Consider the following 20,058-nt stretch of genomic DNA (forward strand, 5'->3'; position numbering starts at 1 on the left):
GTCACCCAGGCTGGAGTGCAGTGGTGTGATCTCAGCTGACTGCAACCTCCGCCTTCTGGGTTCAAGGGATCCTCCTGCCTCAGCCTCCCAAGTAGCTGGGATTACAGGCACCCACCACCACACCCGACTAATATTTTGTATTTTTAGTAGAGACGGGGTTTCACCTCGTTGGCCAGGCTGGTCTCAAACTCCTGACCTCAAGTGATGCACCTGCCTTGGCCTCCCAAAGTGCTGGGATTACAGGCGTGAGCCACCGTGCCCAGCCTCTTAATTGTTTTTAAAAAGTCAGCTGAGGCTTAGCATGTAGAAAGCCACAAAAGAACACCACTCCTAACCTAACGGTGAGAAAAGGTACAAAACTGGAATTTTTCTTGAGCCCATGAGAGAGCTAAGATTACAAGGAAGTAAATTCCAAATAGTGCCCAGCCCCATCGAGGAGAGATAAGACAAGGCACATGAATTGTGGCGCTGTTAGCAGACCATGAGAAAACATAGGGCTGCTGGAAAGACAGAAAAGGAGCAAATGGCTAAAATAGTAACAAATTCTTATGGGCTGAATATGGGATACTGTGACCCTCTGGAATAAGTGGGAATCCAGACGCTAGCGGAGGTCATCTCAGTCCCCTACAAACTCTTTCCCTCCTCTGAGTGCTCACTGGGAATATTGGAGACAGGCAGGACAGCATCAAAAGCTGCCACTTCTTTGATGCACAAACATGAAAAACAACACCTTTTCCCAGACCCTTCACTCATATAAAACAAGAGCTCCAGGCTACTGGGGGAAGGGCAGGAAATCCTCCCAAGGCCCACAAAGATCCATAGCTTCTGGGGAATAGAAACAAAAGATAGTTTTCATCTTAAGAAACTTGAGGGCCAGGCACAGTGGCTCATGCCTGTAATCCCAGCACTTTGAGAGGCCGAGGTGGGTGGATCATCTGAGGTCAGGAATTTGAGACCAGCCTGGCCAAAATGGTGAACCCCCATCTCTACTAAAAATACAAAAATTAGCCAGGCATGATGGTGGGCACCTGTAATCCCAGCTACTTGGGAGGCTGAGGCGGGAGAATCGCTTGAACCCAGGAGGTAGAGGTTGCAGTGAGCCGAGATCGCACCATTGCACTCTAGCCTGGGTGACAAGAGCAAAACTCCGTCTCAAAAAAAAAAAGAAAGAAAATAAATGAAACTTGAGGCTGGGCGTGATGGCTCACACCTGTAATCCCAGCACTTCGGGAGGCCTGGGTGTGAGGATTGCTTAAGGCCAGGAGTTTGAGATCAACCTGGGCAACACAGCAAGACCCCATCTGAATTTTTTTTTAACTGTAAAATAAGTTTATTGGTGGTAACGTGATAGAATTTATTCCCAACATCTGATATTACAAACTTTAGAGTCCTTGAGATATGCAGATCCTTGTATGTAACTGGCATAAATCCCATTATTTGAGCTCTCTTAATTGCTTTTGTGATTTCTTTCTGTTTCTTCCCACAAAGACCTATAATGTACTTTCCATAAATGCCTCCAGTAAATGGAGAAATAAAGTGGGACAAGAGCTGTACATTCTTATCATCTACACGCTTTCCACACAAGATACAATTCTTTTTTCTTTTTTCTGTTTGAGACAGAGTCTTGCCCTTGTCACCCAGGCTGGAGTGCAGTGCACTATTTCAGTTGTTTTTCTCATTCAGATACAAAAGTTTCTTCTAGATGGCTCGGGGTAGCTGGCATGCTAAGGGTACTTCGCTCTCACACTCCACTTTCCACGCCCTAAAAGCTCCCTTAGCGCTGACGGCACCAGTGTTTTCTCTTCTTTTCCTTTTTAATAGCTTTGTTGTTTGTGATTTTCATAATTTAAGTGAATTATGTGTAACGAGTTTATTGAGGAACCTCAACTTGTTGAGACTATAAATAGACGCAATTTTATTTCTTGCCAACTCCAATCCATATGGGATCTGTTGAAGCTCTCTTTCCTGCTAGGTAGGAGGTCCCTTAATGACATCTTGGCCAGATTCCAAGGTTTTCTTCTCATTTTCTTTTTTTTTTTTTTTTTGAAAAGGAGTCTCGCTCTCCCAGGCTGCAGTGCAGTGGCGTGATCTCTGCTCACTGCAAGCTCCGCCTCCCGGGTTCACGCCATTCTCCTGCCTCAGCCTCCCGAGTAGCTGGGACTACAGGCGCCCGCCACCACACCCAGCTAATTTTTTTTGTATTTTTTAGTAGAGACGGGGTTTCACCGTGTTAGCCGGGATGGTCTCGATCTCCTGACCTCGTGATCCACCCACCTCGGCCTCCCAAAGTGTTGGGATTACAGGCGTGAGCCACCGCGCCCAGCCGGTTTTCTTTTCATTTTCGTCTTTAGAACAGCCTCTTGGTGTTTAAGACTAAGCCCTGTCTATTTCTAAAGAATGTTCAGCTCAAACACAATTCAAGACTTGTGACCAGAGTTCTCTGTGGCTCTTGTGGCTTGGAGGAGCGGGAAAGGGCCCCTCTGGACTCAACGAAACTGTTTGCCTCACCAGGCTGTGTTTATTCACGTGTTGGGATGGCTCAGAGAGGGCGCAGGGAGAGGGCCCTGGCAGGGTGGTGGCCTCTCCCACTTTCCCATCCACTGCTGAGCATGAGAAGATGTCGGCTCCCACCTGGGCCCTCCCAGGTGGCTCTGGTCCGTGATTTCACCTGGCCTCCTCTCCTGGCTGGCCCTGGCTGGTGGTGGTCACACCACAGTGCTCTGATGCATGAATTCTTGTGTGCTCCCCACCATGGGGATCCCACAACACCGTGGTTCCCTGTCTCATCCACCTTCCCGGGGCAGCAGGCAACTGGAGGGTGGGGATCCAGCTTCCATAGATTCTGGAAACAGGAAACTAAAGGGGTTGATGCTGGCTCCCCTTGAATGGGAAACCTCCTCTCCCTCTGAGTCCCTTAACCCATGGTTCATGGGATGAAGGCAGGTGGGGAGTCCACTGGCCAACCAGACATGACCAGAATGCACTTGTCCCCATCTCAGAGGTGCCTTCAACCTACATGAAGTTCTCAAAGCCCACTCTCCCCTAGCTTTCTCCCATGAAGGAGAAAACAGTACTTACCACCAAGCCTCCACGGTAGCCCCCGGACAGATCACTCCCACAGTCCCATCTTCTGCACGTAAGGACTCACACCTGGTGTTTTTTGGGGGGTTTTGGTTTCTGAAATTTTTTTTTTTTTTGAGACGGGGTCTCACTCTGTCACCCAGGCTGAAGTGCAGTGGCGTGACCTCGGCTCACTGCAATGTCCGCCTCCAAGGTTCAGGTGATTCTCCTGCCTCAGCCTCCCGAGTAGCTGGGATTACAGGCACCTGCCACCATATCTGGCTAATTTTTGTATTTTTAGTAGAAACAGGGTTTCTCCATGTTGGCCAGGCTGGTCTCGAACTCCTGGCCTCAAGTGATCCACCCACTTCAGCCTCGCTAAGTGCTGGGATTACAGGCATGAGCCATCGTGCCTGGCCAGAGCTGGTGCTGCTTTCCCTTTCAGGGGATGTCCACAGTGTGTGCTCCTGAGCCGTTGGAAGTCCTCCGCCAGCCAGTAACTTGGGGGCCCAGGCCTCCTCATTGCACGAACCTGCTGCCTTCACTGCCTATTTCCAAGGTCACCCTGTCCATCAGCTTGAATCCAGCCAGTGAGAGGGACAGGATCCCCACCTACATTCCATTGGCATGTTAGTCTAAGCATTGAGCCGCACCTTGTCGTTGAGAGGGCAGAGAGATGTCATTGAGCTTTTTGCCCAGGAAGAAGAGAAAACGAGATCAATAAAGAACCAGCCCATCTATGCAACATTTGGGTTCTGGGAGAATGGCAGGTCTAGGAATTCCCTTCAAGTGTGGTAGCTGATGGCCCATGGGCAGCTCTCCAGGTTCAGAATACAGCCTGTTTACTGCATTGCATTCTCAGCTTCGGGGCTTCGTTATCATTTGGGGCCAACAGAAAAAGCCCAGCTCAATATCCTGCTATATAACTAGAAAATACATCGCTTTTCTTGAAAGGTGGGCGGAGGCTTTGGCAGGTGTCCTGTGACGAAGACGGCTCTCGGAGAGCCACAGGTAAGTCACATGGGTTCTGCTGTTTTTAAAAATGCTGTGACCTGATCTGAGGGAGTTGGCAGTTTCTACTCATTATTTTGCTGTTGTTGTTGTGGTGGTGGTGGCGGTGGTGGTGCTTGGTGTGTAAACCATCAGGTTTCTGTGAGCACAGCAACATTTGAAATCCAGAAGTTTTGGAACACACGGAAGGACCACTGAAAGAGGTGGTGAGGTGGTACCGCCCAGTGCACCAGGGCAAAGACCACAGAGCGAGGCTGGTGATGGGGCACAGGACCGGCCAGGGAAGCCCACTCAGAGCGTGAGCCAGCTCCCCAGCTCCCCGGCACCCATAAGCCTGCCCAGGCACGAGGAGGCCCCTTCACAGGCTGGGGCAGATGAAGAACGGGATGAGGAAGGGGGAAAGCAGCCACAGTTCCACAGAGGAAGGTGCGTGGTTCCCTCCCCCCGGGCCCACAGCAGAGCCCTCTGGACACCGAGCTGAATGGGCCAGCTCAGGGCGTCAGCAGGCCGGCTGCATGAGTCACCAGCAGTGATAACCAGCAGGGCAGTGCAAGCCTGCAGGGACCTCCTGCTGACCTCCACCGACGCTGTGAGAGAAGAAAATAAAATGACAAAATATCACAGTCACAAAAATACCATTATGTCCAAGAGATACAGAAAATAACTTTACAATTTATAAAAATATTGAGATTTCAGGCCAGGCATGGTGGCTCACGCCTGTAATCCCAACACTTCGGGAGGCCGAGGCAGGTGGATCATCTGAGGTCAAGAGTTTAAGACCAGCCTGGCCAACATGGCGAAACACTGTCTCTACTAAAAATACAAAAATTAGCTGGGCATGGTGGCAGGCACCTGTAATCCCAGCTACTTGGGAGGCAAAGCCAGGAGAATCACTTGAATCTGGGAGGCGGAGGTTGCAGTGAGCCAAGATTGTGCCATTGCACTCCAGCCTGGGAGACAGAGTAAGACTCTGTCTCAAAAAAAAAAAAAAAAAAAAAATTGAGATTTCAGGATGTGATGGTTTCTTCGTTTGGGCTGCTATAACAAGGTACCACAGACTGGGTGGCTTGAGCCACAAACATTTACTTCTCACAGTCCTGAAGGCTGGGAGGTTCAAGATCAAGGTGATGGCAGATTCAGCGTCTGGTGAGACCTGCTTCCAGGTTGCAGGCCGATGACCAATTGTCCTCTTGCTGTATCTATTCGTGAGGGTGCTACCCGCATGACCTCACTGCCTCCCAAAGGCCCACCTCCTAAGGCCATCCCATTGGAGGCTAAGATTTCAACACACAAATATTGAGGGGATACAAAGATTCAGTCCACTGCAGGTGACATCATTGAAAATAGTACCTTGGGCCAGGCGTGGTGGCTCATGCCTGTAATCCCAGCACTTTAGGAGGCCCAGGCGGGCAGATCACCTGAGATCAGGAGTTTGAGACGAGCCTGGCCAACATGGAGAAACCCCGTGTCTACTAAAAATACAAAGACTAGCTGGGTGTGGTGGCGTGCACCTGTAGTCCCAGCTACACAGGAGGCTGAGACAGGAGAATTGCTTGAACCCAGGAGGCGGAGGTTGCAGTGAGCCAAGATTATGCTACTGCAAGAATCTTCCTCTATGTGGTCTGGTGACTGTCGCAATGCTATTTTGTCCTACGTGCTTTGTTTGTTTCTGCAGCTGTCTCCTGCAGGGCATCTCTCCTTCCCAGACTGGGGTCTGTGTGTCTATGTGTTGTGGTTCCCTGGTTGTATCCACCCTGGTCCTCCAGGGCACACAGGGTGAAGAAGGCCTGTCTTCAGGGCACTGTGCATACCACTCGTGCCGTGCAGGATGCACCCTGGACTCATGTCAATGACTTGCTTCTGTCCCTGGCCACGGGGGAACCTTTTCTGGCCACAAATCCTGGCAAGATTTCCAGCCCCCACCCATGGGCAGACGGCACGTGGTTCCCAGTTATCGCTTGCATTTTAGTTTGGGGGAGATGTTTTCACTTCTGGTCCATAGAAATGTCCTTTCATTATTTTCAAATGCTCCATTCATACAGCTCTTGTGTGTGTCTGTGTGTGTGGTGTTATTGATGTTTTCACTTCGAGTGCATGGACTTGAAGAGGGAGGTTTCTGTATAAACTCAATCTTGACCTAGAAAATTGTCTTCAGCACTCCAAGCCGATTTTCTCATCTGTCAAGTGGGGCTGTTATGAGGATGAACTGAGATAGACTCATCAGCAAGTAGCACAATCGACCACAGAGGGAACACCCATGGAGCCCGTCGAGTCTGCTTTCTGTTAGTGCTGGGAGCAGGACGAGGGTGTCACCCATCAGTCCCGGCAACAGCAGTGCTGGGGAAGTTCCACAAGTGACCTAAGAGGAGGTACAGGTGACAGTCTAAATAAGGAAACAGCTGGGCACAGCAGCTCACACCTGTAATCCCAGTATCTTAGGAGCCTGAGGCAGGTGGATTGCTTGAGCCCAGGAATTCCAGACCAGCCTGGACAACATAGTAAGAGTCCATCTCTACAAAAAATTTTTGAAAAGGGAAAGGAAAAGGAAAAGGAAAGGGGAAAGGAAAGGAAAGGAGGAAAGGGAAAGGGGAGGGAAGGGGAGGGGAGGGGAGAGGAGAGGAGGGGAGGGGAGGGGAGGGGAAAGGAGAGAAGAGGAGGGCAGGGGAGAAAGGGGAGGGAGGGGGGGAGGGAGGGAGGAAGGAAGGAAGGAAGGAAGGAAGGAAGGAAGGAAGGAAGGAAGGAAGGAAGGAATTGTTACCAGTAACCTTCCCTGGAGATCTGCCTGTGGGAAGGCTATGGAAAATGCTCTCAGGATGGACACCTGTGGGACATGAGGCCAAGGACTGGCACTGGGGATGTCTGCAGTCTCTGTGAGTCCCACGGAGAGCTCTGGAGCCGGCTGACCCTGCGCGGTAGTCCCGCGTCCCCCAGGCCCGGGGTGAGCACTGCCACAGAAAAAAGGCTCACATGGCCTTGGGTGAGGTGGCAACTTCGCTCGAGGGCAAGGTTCAGAAGGGACCCCAGCTGACCGCTCTCGCAGCCGGCACTCCCAGCAGCAGGGGAGCAGACCCTTTAGTCTTGGAAGGAAACCCAGACGGCCCAAGGCATCCATGGCAAGGGCAGATGATCGCAGTTAATTGGAAATTCTGCTGATTCTGGTGGAAACCCAGTCAGTCCGTGGAATCAACTGAAACATCCCTCAAATGACTACACGTTCAGCGAAGCAGCCAAATAAAAACACAGCATTAGTCTTTCCTACATATCAGCAACGATCTCTTAGTAACTATGAAGGAAGCCTGTGAGACTCGCCATAGGATCATATCGACAACAGAAAACTACGCCCAAGGAATCGTTTAGTGACTAGGATGCTTCTCACAGCATTGTTCACTATGACGAAAATTGTCAACACACTTCTAAAGGAAAGGGATCATTTGGGTGAAGCATGGCCAGTCCAGAGATGGGATATTTACTTACAAATCCTATTTTCAAAGACCATGTCATGACCTTGGCAAGTTCTCATCACATATTAGGCATGTAGAATATTGTCCCATTCTGTAAGAAAGGAAAGTAAACAGGACAACACAGGTGTGCGGCTGGCTGGGGTTTCTGGCTCAGGTTGGTGGCCAGCTGCGATGTGACTGGTTGGCATGACGTGGACCCAAGACTCCGGCTGTGCTTTGATGTGTGGTCCTTCTGATCAACCGCTAAACAGACACCTGGTAGCTTCTCCACCAGGCTCTGGGTGAGGTGCTAGGGATGCAGGTGACTCACACAGCAGCCCTGCCCTCTGGGAGCACAGTTGGTTGGGGGAGACAGATAGGCTCAGTAAGGCATAAGTCTATCACTTACTAGGTGTGAGCCTGAGGGTGTCAGGGCAGGAGCACAGCCTGGTTGCTCAGGGAGGGTCCTAAGTAGAGTAACACTGGATCCTTCTTAACAGAACAATAAGAGCAGGAGAAAGGAGGCGGTTAGCGAGGCTGGCTGCCCAGAACTGCAGCGGGCAGTGGCAGTGGGGACAGAGAGCCCGGCTGACCTGAGAGTCGCTGAGGACCACGAGGTCCAGGCACTGGAGCAGGTGCAGGAGAGAGGAGTAAGTCAAGGAAGATGCCCAGACGCCAAGCTGGGGATGCCCTGGATAGAGAAGGGGAGGCTCCCCAGAAACCCTCCAGGGCAACAGGATGGAATTCCACCAGGCTGGGCCCATGGGAGCACAAAATGAGAGCAAGTGTCACAGAGCCAGAGAGTGGAGGCCCAGCTCCAACCCACAATCTGTTCTCTTGCCTTGAAGGGGCCAGACAGTGGGATGGGGAGGGGGCTCAGCCCTAGATCTCCCTGTCAGGCAGAGTCCTTGCAAGGCCAGTCTTTGTAAACCTCTCGGATCAGCCACGTGGGGACAGGCAGGAGGGCACTATGTACACTCCAGGCCTTTCCATAGAAGAAGACACTGACTAGACAACAGGCTAGCCAGAGGGCACCCTGACTTTCACTCCCATTCCCAAACGAGCCACCCGTCACAGAGCAGCACATGGGGGAAACTTCAGGGCAAGGCTTTCTGCAGGGTGGAAGGAGAGCCTTCCCTTCTACTCTGCAGCCCACAACCACAGAGTTCCTACACAGAGCCCCCAACGCTGCACCCTGCACACAGCTCCCCAAAGCGCTTATGCCTCTCCAGGCCCTCTCCTGTTACCAGGGTTTTGGGGAAACCATAGAATGTTTTCAAGTTCATCTAGTAACAACAGCTAAGAAAATCTGAAGGGGGAGAGTCCTACTATATGTGAATAGAAATTATAAAACCTGGCCAGGCATAGTGGCTCATGCCTATAATCCCAGCACTTTGGGAGTCTGAGGCAGGTGGATCACCTGAGGTCAGGAGTTCGAGACCAGCCTGGCCAACATGGCAAAACCCTGTCTCTACTAAAAATACAAAAAAAAAAAAAAAAATTAACTAGGAGTGATGACTGGTGCCTGTAATCCCAGCTACTCGGGGGCCTGAGGCAGAAGAATCGCTTGAACCCAGGAGGCAGAAGTTGCAGTGAGCCGAGATCATACCACTGGACTCCAGCCTGGGCGACAGAGACTCCGTCTCAGAAAAAAAAAAAAAAAAATTATAAAACCCAAGTCAGCTAAAATAGGGAAGTACTGGGCAAGACAAATGGATCAACTGAATAAACAGTGGGAAAGTTGGTCCTATGGTAGATAAGATTTCCCTGTGTGTGAAGGAAAGAACACACGTGACCAAGGGAGAGAAATATTAATAAGTGGACTCAGGGTATTTAAATCTTGGAAAGACAGTCTATTTAGGGCCTCCTCTCACATTACATGCCAAATTAATCCCAGAAATAACTGTGTATTAATCTAGAGGGGGAAGAAAGACCTGAAGTTTAAAGCGATGGAACAGTTGGTGATGTTCTCCAAACTGCCAATCCTTGTCTCTCTTTAGGCCAGCAGTTCTCAAAGAGGGGCAAGACCCTTTCGGGGGTCCACAAAATTGTTTTCATAATAATCCCAAAATATCATGTGCCTTTTCCGCATCATCTCATGGGCGCAGTGGGGCTTTCAGAGGCACCATGGCATGTGCTCTTGCAGGTTAAGCACAGCACGTAGGAGGCTCCCACTGTCTTCCATTCAGCCAGACATTACAGGCATTTGCAAAAATATCTTCTTCAATGACTCTCCTCACAAGCGTTTTGTTTTGGAAAATATAGTTTTTTTTATTTAAAATGTTATTTAACAGTGTTTTTCTTTTCCAAATAATTATTTTAAAATTCTGTTTAAATGTATAATATAGTAAATATTGATAGAGAAAACCTATATAAGCAAAAGCTCTTTGAGGCCCTCAATGAGTTCTTATAGTGCAAGGGGACCCTGAGACAAAATGTGTGAGAGCCTCGGCCTGCGAGCTCTGGAGTGTGAGAGCCTCGGCCTGCGAGCTCTGGAGTGTGAGAGCCTCGGCCTGCGAGCTCTGGAGTGTGAGAGCCTCGGCCTGTGAGCTCTGGAGCGCGGACTGCTGGATCCATGTGTGGATCCCAATGTGTTGCAGATCCATCGGAGTAACTAACTCAACAAACGTGTACTGAGTGCCTATCACGTGCCGTGGATCCCAAGGCGTTGCAGATCCACTGGAGTAACTAATTCAACAGAAGTGTACTGAGTACCTATCACGTGCCAGGCATTGTCATAGGTGCTAGTGCTACGGCCATGAACAAAACAGACAAAATCTACCTGCCTGCCTTGTGTTCTTGTCTAGCAGACACAGTGTTGTGGAGACAGATCGACTATGTATGTCAAAATTCCAATAAGATAAAACACACAAAAACCCAGAAACAGCTGTAGCAAATATGACACACACCAGGTTAATATCTTTAATATATACCGAGCTCATACAAATTTATCTGACCCCAGAAGATAGAGCAAAGGACATTGACAATCCACAAAGGAGGAAATACAATCTCTCCACATGAAAGATGCTCAACCATGCTAGAAGTCAGTGAAATGCCAACTGAAACACGATGCTATTTTTTCATTATCAAATTAGCAAATATTTAGCCAGATGATAATTCCCAATACGGGCAAGATGGACATGTTTATCCTTGCTGGTGGCAGTGTAAGGGGATACAAATACTTCCGGAAACCATTTTGTCAATATGTAGTAAAAGCCTCAAAGGTTTTCATATTCTTTAGTTGAAGAATCCCACCTCCTGGACTCTACCCTAATAACTTGACATTGGGAAACAGCCTGTGCACAAAGATATTCATCAATTTATAACTGAAAAGTTAGTAACAGCATTAGTGATTGGCAACTGGCACAATGGTCCATCTAGTCAATGGGAGAGTACACAGCCACTCCAAAATAAAATATTTAGTAATCATAAGGGGAGATGCCCACGATATGCTAAGTGAAAACAGCTGCACAAAACTGTATCATTACAGAAGACAGCAACAAAACTATGTTAAAACAAAATGCAAAGAAACCATAGTTGGGGGGAAAAGCCTGAGAGACACCAAAATGTGATGTTTTATTTCCTTCTTTCCTCTACTTGCAAAAATTTATCTAACATGTGGTTTCCATGGGTAATGAGAAGACATAGTAGGTTTGGTGCTTGTGTATGCAAAGGCATGAGGCACACGGAAGTGAGGAGCTGGGTTTCCTCCCATCTCTACCGCATCTGCGCTGTGCCAACTGCCACCCCACCCAAACTCAGGTCCCCAAGAGACAGTGACACAGGGGCTGTCTGTTCCACGTGGAAGGCCCTACACCCCAATCTTCTCCCCTACTCTGGGGAGCTTCTCCTGTTGGCCCAACAGTCTGCTCTTGCTTCCCTTCCCCAGGAGACCCACCTTGTGCCTACCTCTCTAAGTCCCTAAACCAGTGCTCTCCAAGCAGAGGTGCCATGAGCCTTACAACTGTGGTTGCAGATGGAGGCGCCTCCGTTAGGATCTCTTCCCTCTTCCACCCAGAGCTCTGCCCTCAGTCAGTGGCTGCAGCATGGGCCCTTTTGTCCAATCCCAGGGCTTGTTCCCTAAGTCAACCTCAGCACATGCCCAGCTCAGCCATGTCCCTTCACTCCCCTACAGGCTGGAACTGCCAGGGTGGTGCCCACCCAAGGCAGCTGTCTGCCATGACAACAGGAGCGTGTGCGTCAGGCTGGTCCTGCCGCACTTTCTGGGTTTTGTTTTCCACTCCTCCTCATTGCTCATCACATACTTACCGGGGACAATGAAATAGGTCTTTGCTATTCCCTAGAAGTCACCAAAATGCTTTAGGACATTAACTTAGTCCCAGTGTCACACTATACTAGGCCAGGGAGTCACCCCTTCACTAACTCCCATCTCCAGTGATGCCCTGGTATGCACTGAAGCCTACTTACCAAAGGGGTACCATGTGGACCGGAGAGCAGTCACAATACAGTCCAAAGAATGTCAAAACCATGGAAAACAGAACTTTCCTTCACATGCACTGTTGAACACTACTGCCTGTCCCTTTTATCAATCAATACCCGTTCTCCTAAAATTTAGAGAAATTATAACCCCAAAATATGTACAAAGCATCTCCCTTCCCCCACTTTCTTAGCCTGATCCCCTATCACTGAGGTCTCCCTCTGGGGCTGCGCCTCATCCTCCTTAGCTGGAGACTAACGTGTCTTCCACTAGAGCCACCATGGGGTCCTCACCTCTCCAATGTGGGCTTCTTCCAGGTCCAAGGTGGAGGGCAAGCCCCTGACCCTCTCTCATCTGCTCCGTGTTCCAGGGAGCTATCAAGAAGGTCCTAAGTGCATACCAGCACTCGTCCCAAGCCCACACACATAAGCACCAAGAGAAAAAACACAAATCACCATGCCAAACAAAGGTGGAGCAGCTGCTTGGATTGGGTGCCCATAGGCAGAGGACCCGGCTGCAGGTGTGGACAGGGAGTATGGCCGGCCTTTCCTAGGCAGCTCTAGGGTGTGAAGCAGCACAAGCCTGACACAGACATGGTAGGGCTTTCAAAAAGCCACTTGAGTAGAGTGAGGGCTGGCGACACAGCAGAGTTCCCACCCTGCTTCCATGCTGGGCTGGGCCACATGGAAACCTTCCAGGTGCCTTTTCCCAGGTGCCACTGTACCCCTTCACTTGGGGGCACCTCTCCCTGGCAGGTACTAGTCTTACCAATACAGCTGCTGGAGACAGCACAGAACTGAGCACAAAGAGAAAGTGATCTGTACACCTCCCATTCATGGAATGGTGGCCCTGCTGTGTGTCTTCCCTCTGATCACACTTAAAGAGCACCATGGTCCCACCTGAACAGCCTTGGCTGGAGTCCAGGGGAACCTAAAGCCTGTATTCAGGCAGTTGTTCAGCAGGGCAATTGGGCTAACAGAGTTGATGGTGAGTGGGTGGCAGTAGTCTGCGGACCCCAGCAACCACTGAATGTCCTTGACCTTGCAAGGCAGCGGTTCTTCAGAATCGCAGTCACTTTTCCCAGCATCATCAAAACTCTTAAGAAGCCAGGCCCAAGGACCCAATCTCTGGGATCCCAAGACATATACATGTCTTTAGGTGGGTGCGGAGGTTGTCCTTCTGCAATCAAGCCAGGACCCTTCAGACAGGGGCAGCTGAGCCCAGGATAGGAAGCCCTGTGGTCCAGGTCATGTCAATGTGGTTCATTTGGCATTGAAATATGGCGGAACAGCACAGTCCAAAGGGCGTGGCCAAACTCAGCCACAAAATGATTTCTTGGTCATCCCCCTGTGAGGAAGGATGAGGTCCTTCAGAAGGAGGACATGCATGCCAGTGCTGCATTATCACCACACTAGGACCACGGCAGTCCACAGCTCTTTGCTTTTACAAATGCCACCAAGACCCTGGCTGGGTTGCCAGAGGCAGACACCCCCCTGGCCTTAAGTGCTTAAGGATGTTTCCCGAAGGGAGTCTGTTTTCCCTTGGACAAAGGCAGCCCATCTGATTGCCCAGGCACGGGGAGTACATGCTGCAAGGTGCCTTTGGAGACCCACAGATGGTGTGTGGGTGGCTGCAGGGCTGCAGTGAAGGCCACATGGCACCTGAATGGAGATGGGAACAGGTCTCAAGCTGGGCAAGGCTCGCCATCAGTGACAGGGGGTAGAAGCAGGAGTGACTGAGCATCAGCCGCTGTGGCACTGCCCATAGAGATCCTGGGCAGCAAAGGGAGTCGCTGGTATCCACCCTCCGCCTGCTATGGCCCTCAGGCGTGGGTGTGTAGGAACCTGCAGCCTGATAGACCTGCCCAGTGGCTGAGAGTCCACCATGACCTTATTTAGCAGGCAAGTTCCAGATTCCCCAAACCTCTGGCTCCATCAGAACACCAGCAGCTGAAGTCAGGCATTAACAGAGGTGCAACATTGGTCCTTCCCAGTGAGAGGAGTGGGGCCTCCCAGACTGCATATTCATGTGCAGAGTGGAACCTGGCCCCCAGACATGGCAGAACTATGCTCCTTGCAGTGACCACTCGACCACTACAGCACGGATGAGGCCCTGCCTGCTGCACTGGGCCCTGGCAGGGCTGGGAGGCATCTTGGGCAGGAAGCCAGACCCCCTCTCCAGGTATACCCATTAAGCCACCAGCCTGGCCAAATGGGCATCTTTCTGTCCAGAGCTCATCAATACGAAATGGGCAACCAGGTGGGGAGCCGCCAGGGGAGCTTGGAGAGGGCAGAGTAGGAGCCTCCATGAACCAAGTCAGGCTGGGAGGGGTCAGCCCTCGTGGTCCGTCAGTGTGTGGCGGAGTCCCTGTGCCTAAGTAGCAGAGCAGTAGTCACTGAAACAGGCCGGGATGCCAGCAAGAGGGAGGCGAGCATGCAGTGAGCGATAGGTACAAAGCTAGCACGTAAGAGGAAGCACGGCAAGGTGGGCAACCAGGGCGCCAGGAAGGATGGAAGGAAGATCTCCTTGGGGAACACGTCTGGAGAGGCAAGAAGGGAGGTCTTCAAACAGGGGCAAAGCTGTCGTATGGGCATTTCTTCTACACAGCAAAGAGCGTATGCTACCTGGGTGGCTGCAGACGCTACCAAGTGGTGGCGGATTCTTAAAGATTCCGTGCTCGGGCAGGCAGGGCTGGCGCTGGACTAGTCCCGTTGGAAGCTGGATGCACTGGGCAAGGCCCCGTGCCCGCAGAGGCCAGCTGGCGGCAGAGCATCTGCCTCTCTCGCACAGCCCTATTAGAGGCAGAAGTCTTCCTGATTTGGGCGCGCCGCGCATGCCGGAGCGGAGACTTGTAGGTTCTCCGCAACTCTGCCAGGAACCCCTGATAGTTGTTGCGCAAGGGGCTGTCAGGTTGCATGTGGGGGATAGCCCACTTCTCCGCCTCCCCAGTCAGTCGAGACACAAGGAAGGCCACACGCTCGGCCTCACCCGGGAAGCGGGAGGCCTGGAAGATCATGAATCTGTCCATCTGCATCAGGAACCCCGCCAACTGGCCTGGGTCCCCGGAAAAGGGCTCGGGCAGAGAGGTTGGAGGTGTGGTCATGGGTCGAGTCCCGTTTGAAGTAATTGCAGAGATGGGCGGGGTGATCTGCAGAGCCCCCGGGATCCGCGCCCTGGTGCGTAACAAGGTCAGCTCTGCCATCACGCTCTCCAGCATGTTGGTGAGATTGGCCTTCTCCGCCCGCAGGGTGGAAGCCTCCCGCCTCAGCGCCGAGTTGGTGAGGCGCAGGGAGGTCAGGGTGTCAATAACGTCATCCATCTGGGCATTCGGAGACGCTGCCAAGGCTGGGCTTTCAGCTTTGGACGTCTGCGGCTGCACCATGCTGGCCAGAGGTCAGCCACGGGCTGAGATCCGCGGGTGGGCCAAGGGGGTGTGGTGACCAGGTGGGCCCCTGTAGAAATGGGGGCAGCGTGGGGTGCACGACGGCAGGGCGCTGCGAGACCCCCAAGCCGAGGGCCCGAGAGAGGGGCACGCGGTGCCAGGCCCTAGGGACTTCGGCCCCGGTCCCACGCGGCTCCTTTACTGCAGACTTCGCGGACTACGGAGCCAGACGGGTGGCTGGACCTGCTCTGGGCCCTGGAGGATTAAGAAAAGATGTTTTTAAGGTTTCAGTTGCGACTAGCGGGCAGGAGGGTGAGGGGCGGCGTGGAGGGCCCGCGCGTGGGTAGCGAGGCTGCACAAAGCTCCGCGGCGCCCGCCCCGCGCCCGCCCGGGGGAGAACAAAGGGGGCTGCTCCTTGGCGGCCGTGGGCCTGGGGGCCACCACAGTGGCGGGGCCCGGCCGGGCAGGAGGCCGGGGGGCGCGCGTACCTGGGGTCTCGCGGTTCCTCCGCGGCTCCGTCCGCCGCCGGCCGTGACCAAGATGGCCCGCGCGGGGGACGCGGCCAGGCCGATGAATCACCGCGCGGACCGCCGAGAACTGCTTCCCGGTCAGCGCAGTCAAGCGACGGCGCTGGCGATGGCGGCGGGCGGCCTCCGGCAGGTGCAGGGGCCGGGCCAGGCCGGGGCCGGGGCAGGGGCGGGGCCGGGGTCGCAGCAGAGGGCGGGTCACCGCGCGGCCTTTGTGCGGGCGGGGCCGGCGCGGTGGCGGTGGCGGGCGGGCCTTAGGCTGGCCCCGCTGGTTGCCATGGAGACCCCCCGCTCCCGCGCGTGCGGAGACGACCGCTGCCCCGCCCCCGGAAGTGATGCACAAAGTTCCCCCCCCCCCAACTCGGGCTGCTGCCAATCAGGGAAGACTAGTTGCTGCGGCGTCTTCATCAGGGCGGGTACCTGGTGTTCTCCCAGTCATTCCTCCCAAGAGGGCTTGCAAGGCTCTTTCTGTGGTTGTCATTGGGTTTATTTTTTTGATGATTTACTGTTCTTCTTATTGTGATTTTTTTTTTTTTTTTGAGACGGAGTCTCGCTCTGTCGCCTAGGCTGGAGTGCAGTGGCGCGATCCCGGGTCACTGCAACCTCCGCCTCCCGGGTTCAAGCGATTCTTCTGCCTCAGCCACCCAAGTAACTGGGATTACAGGCGCGTGCTACCATGCCCGGCTAATTTGTGTATTTTTAGTAGAGACGGGGTTTCACTTTGTTGGCCTGGCCAGTCTCCAACTCCTGACCTCAGGGCATCCGCCTGCCTTGGCCTCCCAAAGTTCTGGGATTACAGGCGTGAGCCACTGCGTCAGGCCCTTATTGTGATTTGAATATAAATTTAATGTAACAAATCTTGATGTAAGAGAAGTAAAAAAAACTTTATACTACTCAGACTCCCTCCACCTAAAGATAGCAAATAGTAATACATATATATGTAATGTACAGATAGTAATATTTCTGTACTTCCATCCAGTCATTTTTCTATGATATGTTCTACAAAATATTAATTTTTTACCTTATGAATATTTTGTAACCATAACAGCACATTGAATTTTGAGCATTTTCCTATTAAAGATAGTTCAGAAGCATGATTTTTAGTTATTGCCTGTGGTCCATGGAACTCCTGTACCACAAAGTATTTAGCCATACCCTTTTTGATAGATCCTTATCTTGTTTACCATGCTAAAGTTTTATAAACTACACTTGTATATAAATCCCCACCCTTTTCTCTGCTGGGTTCCCCAGAGTAAATACCAAGGAGTGAAGATACCTGGCTGATATGGTTTGCCTGTGTCTCCACCCAAATCTCATCTTGAGTCGTAACTCCCACAATTCCCACATTGTGGGAGGAACCTGGTGGGAGGTGATCGAATTATGTGGGCAGGTCTTTTCTGCACTCTTCTTGTGATACTGAGTGAGTCTCAAGAGATCTGATGGTTTTAAAAAGGGAAGTTTCCGGCCAGGCACAATGGCTCACGTCTGTCCTCCCAGCACTTTGGGAGGCCAAGGCGGGCGGATCACGAGGTCAGGAGATCGAGACCATCCTGGCTAACATGGTGAGACCCCGTCTCTGCTAAAAATACAAAAAAATTAGCCGGGTGTGGTGGTGGGTGCCTGTAGTCCCAGCTACTTGGGAGGTTGAGCCAGGAGAATGGCGTAAACCTGGGAGGCGGAGCTTGCAGTGAGCAGACATTGCACCACTGTACTCCAGCCTGGGCAACAGAGCAAGAGTCCATCTCAAAAAAAAATTAAAAAAAAAAAAGGGAAGTTTCCCTGCACAAGTTCTCTCTTTGCCTGCCGCCATCCATGTAAGACCTGACTTGCTCCTCCATGCCTTTCACCTTCTGCCATCATTGTGAGCCTCCCCACCACACAGAACTGTAAGTCCAATAAACCTCTTTCTTTTGTAAATTGCCCAGTCTCAGGTATGTCTTTATCAGCAGCGTGAAAACAGACTAATACACTGGCCAAAAGGTAAGAACTGTTTGATTCCTGGTCTGGATTCCCAGCTTGACCTAGGTGATCCTTCTGCACAGTCAGTTTCAAGCTGGCATGGCTGGAGAGAAAAGATACTGAGAAATAAAAATAAAAATTTAAGCCCCCCCCAACCAACTGAACAGACCCCCTCTTGGCCAGGGGACCCCAGAGAAACCTGGGAAGCCGAGTTCCTGGCCATGATGGGATGGGAGGTTGGACACACTTCATTATCTGCCCCTGCTCCATAACCGATAACCACCATTAGGCTTTTTTCCCTAAGAGTTAAACAGAAACAAGCCTCTTTGAAAGACTTCAACATTGATACCAACCAACCACCTGACACTGCCCCTCCCTTTTTGTGGCACACAACAACTGACCAGCATTCTTTCCTAGTAAGAGACCACCAACCCTGGAGTGGTTCTGGCCAGCCTGTGGAGGATGTGCAGTGAAAGCTTTTGTGTCCTCTGATTCACCTTTTGACGTTAGAGGGCTGAAAACTCCACCTTCAGATCATGCCAACACTGCCATTTTTTGTAGGTGCTACCCATGAAAGGGCATGAAGCTCAGTTGCACATGTGCATATTTCTCTTCTCATAAATATTTATAACTCCTCCTGTAGCTTATTGAATATGTATATTTGGCCACCCTGTTCAACATAAATTCCTGTCTTACTCTTCCAACCCTTGAAGTGCCTGTTTATGGCTTCTGGCCAGAGGCTACACTTCCCAGCCTATTCAAATGGCCACTCCTTAGGGTGCAACCTTTTATGATAAATAAAACTCTCCTTTCCAGGTTTATGAACCTCATCATTCTTCAGTTAACAATACCCAGTATGCCAGCCTTTTGAGGACACAGTATTCAAGGAGGCTGAAGCTGGGAACCACCTGCACTCTTTAGGCAGGCCTGGGACAGAGCTGGATTCACTCAGACCTACAGTTTTCACTTAAGGGAATTAGGGCATAAGGATGTTGTTACTGAGCAAGTGATCTTGCTGCCTGATGCACACAGAAGCCGATACATATGGCACCAGCTTTTGAGAAAAGAAAAGCTTTATTGCAAAACTGACCAGCAAGGAGAGAGGAGGTGGGCTCAAATCCGTCTCCCTGATTTGAGGCATGGGGCAAGTTTTAAGGGATCAGGTGGCAAGAGAAAGTATTTAGCAATGCTGGATTGCCAGGGCCTGATTGGAGGGCTTCAAATTTGACCATATGTGGTAATGTATATTAAAGTAGATTTTAGCCCCAGACCTTCCAGGCTGATGGACCCCTTTGCTTGTGAATGAGTTCTGATTTTCAACTTCTGGTCATGTCCCAGTCTTCTTGGTTCTAAGAGGACGAATCATTGGTTCTGGGTGTTGTCGGAGGTCAAAGTTTTTCTATGGCACATGCCCAGGCTACATGACTTGCAGTTTTGGGCTCTGTTCTACCTAAAAGGCAGCTTGACATTTTGTTACCAACAGGGTAGGCCCAGTTTGGGCTGGTCCCACAACTACAGTGTCAGAACTTGGAAAGGATACTTGTACCCCAGTGTGCCAAAGTGTGCACCCTTTGTGACCAGGTGAAAACTTCTAGAGCATGAAGCAAGAGGGAAATAAAGAAGACTGTGTGTCCTTAAACTTCTTCCACGAGACCTTCTAAATCAGATGGGGGCAGGAGCTGTGTTAACCTTGACTGAGGTCAATGACTTCAAAAGCAGAAATGAGCCTGCAGCCTTCTACCCCTCCAAGTTCTTCTAAACACACAGAGGAATCCCATCCACTCGTGGGAGTCACTCCATCTGTCTCTCTGTCTCTCTGTCTCTCTAGGCCTCTGGATACTGTGCACATTAGTGAAGTGTCTGCTGCAATTCCAAGTGTGGTTGACACCATAAATCTTAAATTCCCAGGTGCATTGAATATAAGATGCACCCCAATTTCAGAAATGATAAAACATTTAAAGAAATAAATAATTTATCTGTATTTCACTTTACTTCCAAGGGGAAATTAGATGGCAGCCCATAAAATAGAGCAAAATAAAAATTGACTTTTAAAAGTAAAAAGAGGAGAAGAATATTTGGCTTCTCATCCAGATGAAGCTATGATTCATGCCCTGAGGTGCCTGTCTGGGCTGTGAACACAGAACAATAAAATATGCAAAGAAAATATTGAAAGGATATAAGTGGGCTCCAATAGATAAACAAGATAAACTTCAAAATGGTCCAGAAACACAAACTTCTGAG

At 51.0% G+C, this 20,058-nt stretch overlaps 1 protein-coding gene across 1 annotated transcript; it reads right to left on the reverse strand.

Annotated features, from left to right (window-relative positions):
• Positions 1-10,401: 10,401 nt before the first annotated feature.
• On the reverse strand, positions 10,402-16,172 carry RTL6 (retrotransposon Gag like 6). The gene is made up of 2 exons (XM_031005553.3): positions 15,820-16,172; positions 10,402-15,586 (listed from the first exon to the last, which is right to left on the reverse strand). Exon 2 carries the CDS (start codon positions 15,329-15,331, stop codon positions 14,612-14,614), a length of 720 nt encoding a protein of 239 aa, XP_030861413.1. The 5' UTR covers positions 15,332-15,586; positions 15,820-16,172; the 3' UTR covers positions 10,402-14,611.
• Positions 16,173-20,058: the final 3,886 nt, after the last annotated feature.

This window comes from Gorilla gorilla, chromosome 23 (genome assembly GCF_029281585.2).
Source record: "Gorilla gorilla gorilla isolate KB3781 chromosome 23, NHGRI_mGorGor1-v2.1_pri, whole genome shotgun sequence".
In the NCBI taxonomy this organism is placed as follows: Eukaryota; Metazoa; Chordata; class Mammalia; order Primates; family Hominidae; genus Gorilla; species Gorilla gorilla.